This window comes from Sardina pilchardus, chromosome 4, assembly GCF_963854185.1.
Source record: "Sardina pilchardus chromosome 4, fSarPil1.1, whole genome shotgun sequence".
NCBI lineage: Eukaryota > Metazoa > Chordata > Actinopteri > Clupeiformes > Clupeidae > Sardina > Sardina pilchardus.
Window position 1 is genome coordinate 28,439,922 of NC_084997.1, and position 5,000 is coordinate 28,444,921.

A 5,000-nucleotide genomic window follows, 5' to 3' on the forward strand; every position below is an offset into this window, starting at 1 on the left:
TGGGAGAGGAGACTTGTAGGGGGATGGAGAGAGACGTACAGTGAGAGAGAAATTAGAAAAAGAAATCAAGGCGCGCATCAAAGATGTGTGGATCATGTGAAATGACAGAGGACAAGCCGACACGTGCGGCAAGAACGCCTCATAACTCAGGGCAATGGCTGTCATTCGAGCTCGTCCTCCGCTTCTCGAGAAAAGCGGGAAAACCAGATGACAGAGACTGTGGGAAACTGTGGGAATGTTTTGATTCAGATGCGACTCAGCTGTTTTAATTTGCCAGTCAACAGGCCGTCCGTTTCTGTCATAACTACGGAGTAGCAAAGTTCTACAGGTCACCGAGGTTGTTTTTCTTTTTTTGAGGGGGGGGGGGGGGGGGGGGTGAATACACATAACCAGTCTTTATAGGCCTAATACTATAGCCTACGCTACAGCATTCAGTTGTGAGGCAAACGTATACATTTCTGAAGTGCAAATGTTGGTCTGGTCCATAGTCTACGCTTACACGGGCTCTCCGAGTTCCCTTCTGATGTTCACCATCCAAGCTGCAGTCGAGTCGACCGCACATCTACTGTAGCAGCCAGAGCACCATGCCCTCCGGGCGCAGACAAAACACTCTCAGCGTCCAATTAGATTTGAGGCGTTAAAGGAGCGGTCGCGGATCCGTCTGCCTCTCCTATAGCGCTTTCAGTCGGTCTCGGTCGGGGTGGAATGGTCCGGGGTGCGCGCCTCGCTCCGCTACGGGCACAACGAGCGCCAGACCCGCGGAGGGGCGGCGGCGGTGGCGGAGAAGAAGGGTGGGGGATCCTTTGCCTTTAACATCAAATTTGATATTTTCCATATGGCGGCAAAAATAGCATGAAAGAAACTAACCCTAGTCCCCGAGTAAAAATGCCAAAATACACAAAATGCATTCCTCAGTTTGCTAAATAATCAGTTTTTTCCCCTCTCCTTCCACATTTGTTTGTGGAGCTCCGGGGTTATGAATAGACGGATTCACATTGAACTTGAGAGGCTGACGACCCGCCACATCCATATGAGTTTCATAGCGGCCTCTGACATGGTTTTCTTGGGATCTGTTTGCAACATGTCACCAAGTGTTCTGGGATGGTTGTTCCCATGGCTTCAAGGCCAAGCAGCTTAAATTCTTCTAAGACTGTTTGGGAGTCTTCAAAAATCTAACCCTTAGTCCCGCAAATGTGCCCAGGGCGTCTAATGATGTATTTCAGATTTCTGCTGTTGACATGTAGGGGATTATAGGTCATGCTGCTTTTGACAACTACATCGTTTGAGCACAAATTACAGCTTCGTAAAGGAACCCAAGTTGTGGTTTAAATAGTGAAAATAACTGAATTGATGAATTTGATGGCTGAGGCACAGGTGTTTTCTGAAAGGATCAAGGGAGGACATTTATACATTTCTCAATCTATCCCCAATATTAATTAAATCGAAAAACACACACCATAAGCCTTACTCTTAACTAAAGAACGGGGAAAAGTCACTGAGCGCCAACAATAAACCAACAACTGTAAACTGTGTCAGGTGATTCGCAACACCTTTGTTCTCGTAAAAAAAAAAAAAAAAAAAAAAAAAACACACACACACACACACACACATCTTTGAAATCCCGATTTTTAAAGTAGGCTATCATGCAATGTGCAATCCTCAAAAACAGTCCAGCCTGTTTTACGTTTTGTTTATACCGAGTTCACAACACTTCTTAAAGCGTCTGAAAATGTAGTGCAGGGGGCTGCATGTCTGACGTCTAATCACGTTGTGCAAACAGGTGCTGTCGGCGATCAATTCCCCCAGCTGCTTGTCGGATGAAAGAGCAAGACATCGATCGCAAAGTTACGGACACATCTGTGCACCGTGCAAAGGGCAACCAGCCACTCAGGCCGATTATCAATCATGGGAATCATTTTTGGAGGATCATTTGAATGTTTGTGAAGGAACAAAGCAATCTCACCTGTGTCATCAACCGATCCGCCCCCGTGTTCTCCTCATCTTTAAAGATAATGTCGGGGTTGTAGTTAGGTGTGAGTTCTTTAAATCGCTCGGAATTCCGGGTTATTTTCCCTTCGTATCTGCCGCTGGCTCCCAGCGTCTTCTCAGCCACGTTCGGACTAAACTGCTTCAGGGCGAGGGGTGTGAGTTTCGGCGGCGGACGCCTCTTTCCATATCCCCTCCCTGGTCCACAGCCCTCCGCTACAGGTGAGAAAGCTAGGGCGCAGACGCTGAACACCCCCAAAAGCACTTGGAGCCGCATTCCACCCTCAGCGCCGAGCACTCCGGTAGGGAGTGGTAAAGGTGGCACAGGTCGCCGTGGAGTTTGAAAATACCCCTCGTCCCCCTCCTTATTCCCCCCACGGGGTAGATGGTGGGGGGTGGAGGATAAAACCTTTAATTTTGTATCACCTTGATCCGCGTCATTATCGGTGCGTAAAAACGTTCGCTCGCAAATGTCAACGCGAAGGCAGTCATGTAACTGGGAATGAAGTCGCCCGAGCGGAGATTCTGTGGCACCGACTGTCCGGCGGCCAAACGCCTCGAAACTTCAGTCTCTGGAGTAAAACACGTAAATGAGCGCGAGCAGGAAAGTCCATTTATTTAACGATAAGCCCGAGCTGCCGCACGTGTGTGCTGTGTGTGTTCTCTCTGGAGAGCCGGTGGCGTGAGGTTGACAGTGAGCTGTCAAAGGGGTATCCTCGTGGCAGTTCGTGCTTCCGCGGTCGCCTTTGAATGAGTCCCTGTCTCTGGCTGAATTGGGAATTGAAGTAATCCACAAGACCAGTCGCAAGCTGTGACCGCACCCTGCCAGTTATGCCCTTCTAGCCACTGCCGCCACTCCTCCCCGCCAGTCACACTGGGAACGTCGTATACCCACCGGCTCTCCTCCTGCCAAACACTCATTGCTGCTGGGAGGACGCAGCTAAGGACTCGGCGTCTCTCATTCACTGTCTGTCACACGTACACAAACACACGCTCGTTCGCCCACTCACACACACACACACACAAACTCAGAGTTGACCCGAACATTTGGCCCAAACTGGACGAACGTTGACCCCACCAACTATACACACACACACACACACACACATACACACAAGCTCCTGGTTGCGCACACACGCCATACATGCGTGCAGACGTACACATACACCTCGCTGACGCACAGCAGGTTCGCTGGGACGTGCTGCTCTGCAAACGCTCTCTGATGTGGTCACTATATGAAAGGGTAGCTCATTTAGGACTTTGAAATATATGCACATAATATAACATCTAATATATGCTACCACATAGCTTTCTGCACAGAGGTGTCTGGCTTTTGAAACTCAAACTTATCAGGGATGTACTGTACCTGTGCTGTTCTGTGCACGCAAAGTTTACGACACAATTCATCACTCTTACAAGATGGAAGGGGAGCGCAGACTTTGAACATAATGACAAGCTGAAATGAGGTTAAGTGACTTAACACCAAGGCATGTGTACAAGTGTGCATGTGTGTGACCCATGTGTATTTCTTGACAGCGCTAGACCTTCACAAGTGAGCATGTTTCATCTGGAAAGCACACCAGGAAGTGTGTGTGTGTGTGTGTGTGTGTGTGTGTGTGTGTGTGTGTGTGTGTGTGTGTGTGTGTGTGTGTGTGTGTGTGTTTGTGTCTGTACATATGTGTGTGGTCACTTTGCTGACGACAGAGTAACCTTTGAAATGGCTTATTACCCAGGACGGAGGCAAGCAAGCTACTCTCAGGACAGCAAATCCATTAATGCCTGAAAACACAGAACCGAATGTACTTCTGACATGTCCGTTAATAGCCACGGTCACTAAAGTCTTCAGTCACACACACTTTTCCAGCGACATTTTTTTTAGAATAAATAGATTTTAGAATTTTGTATAAATACATTTTAGAACAATTTAAAATTAATTGTGTGTGTGTGTGTGTGTGTGTGTGTGTGTGTGTGTGTGTGTGTGTGTGTGTGCATGCATGTATATGTGAGGGTTTATGTTTCATTTAATTACCTCTGAGATTCTGAAGCTTTGGCTTTCTCCAAATAACAGTAAGAGGAACACATGAGAAGAGGCACTTAAGTCTCAACCAGTGAAGCAGAGGTACTGTCTCTGGAGACTCCTCTGAGATGGAGACACAGTATCAGTAGGAGATACTACTGTATGACTGAGTTACACACAATATTTTTTGTCATCTTTTATTCTATTTGAAATGGAAAATGAAACACATTCAGCGCCATTTTAAAAAGTGCTTTATCTTTAAGAATACATCAAATGATTTCCATCATCGTGATTGTTTGTTGTTGACTGTTGCCTGGTCCACAGTAGGATACGAGACAGACTTGCGTGTGATCTGAACTGGTCGACATATGCGGATGACACAACCTCAGGATTTACACGCCACTGCCATTTTCCTCAACACACACACACACACACACACACACACACACACACACACACACACACACCACTGCCTCTAAGGGCTCTGTGTGACATGTGTTCCTGTCCGTTATCTGTGATCTGTGGGTGTGTGTGTATGGTGGTGTGCTGTTATGTGGTCCTTTTAGTACACTTTCATAACTGTATTTACACTTTTAATAGTATGAACGTTTCAACTCCCACACAGACAATGAAGTGGCTCCCGAACCAGATGTAGCCTCTGGAAAGTTCGATGATGCGTAGCACCACCACAAGAAACTTTTCTTGCTGCTTTTTTTTTTTTTTTTTTGCCGAAAACAGAGTTTAAAGGATCTCTCCTGGAGCAGCAATCCTTTACACTCCATTTTCCTCAACACACACACACACACACACACACACACACACACACACACACACACACACACACACACACACACACACACACACACACACACACACACACACGCACGCAAGTATCCTGCTGAGATATAAGTGAAGGAGGTTAAGCATACTTCATTTGCACACTTTCTGTGGTAAGAGTCACATACTGCATGCATGGGGTGAAGGCCACAGTCAGATA

General features: G+C 47.0%; 1 protein-coding gene across 1 annotated transcript in view; it reads right to left on the reverse strand.

Moving 5' to 3' along the window:
- Positions 1–2,808, reverse strand: part of ihha (Indian hedgehog signaling molecule a) — a 10,236-nt gene extending 7,428 nt beyond the window's left edge. The window contains exon 1 of the mRNA XM_062534888.1: positions 1,964–2,808. Within this exon, the coding sequence (XP_062390872.1) occupies positions 1,964–2,263 (300 nt within the window). The 5' untranslated portion in view covers positions 2,264–2,808. The remainder of the gene's footprint in view (positions 1–1,963) is intronic.
- Between the last annotated feature and the right edge of the window lie 2,192 nt (positions 2,809–5,000).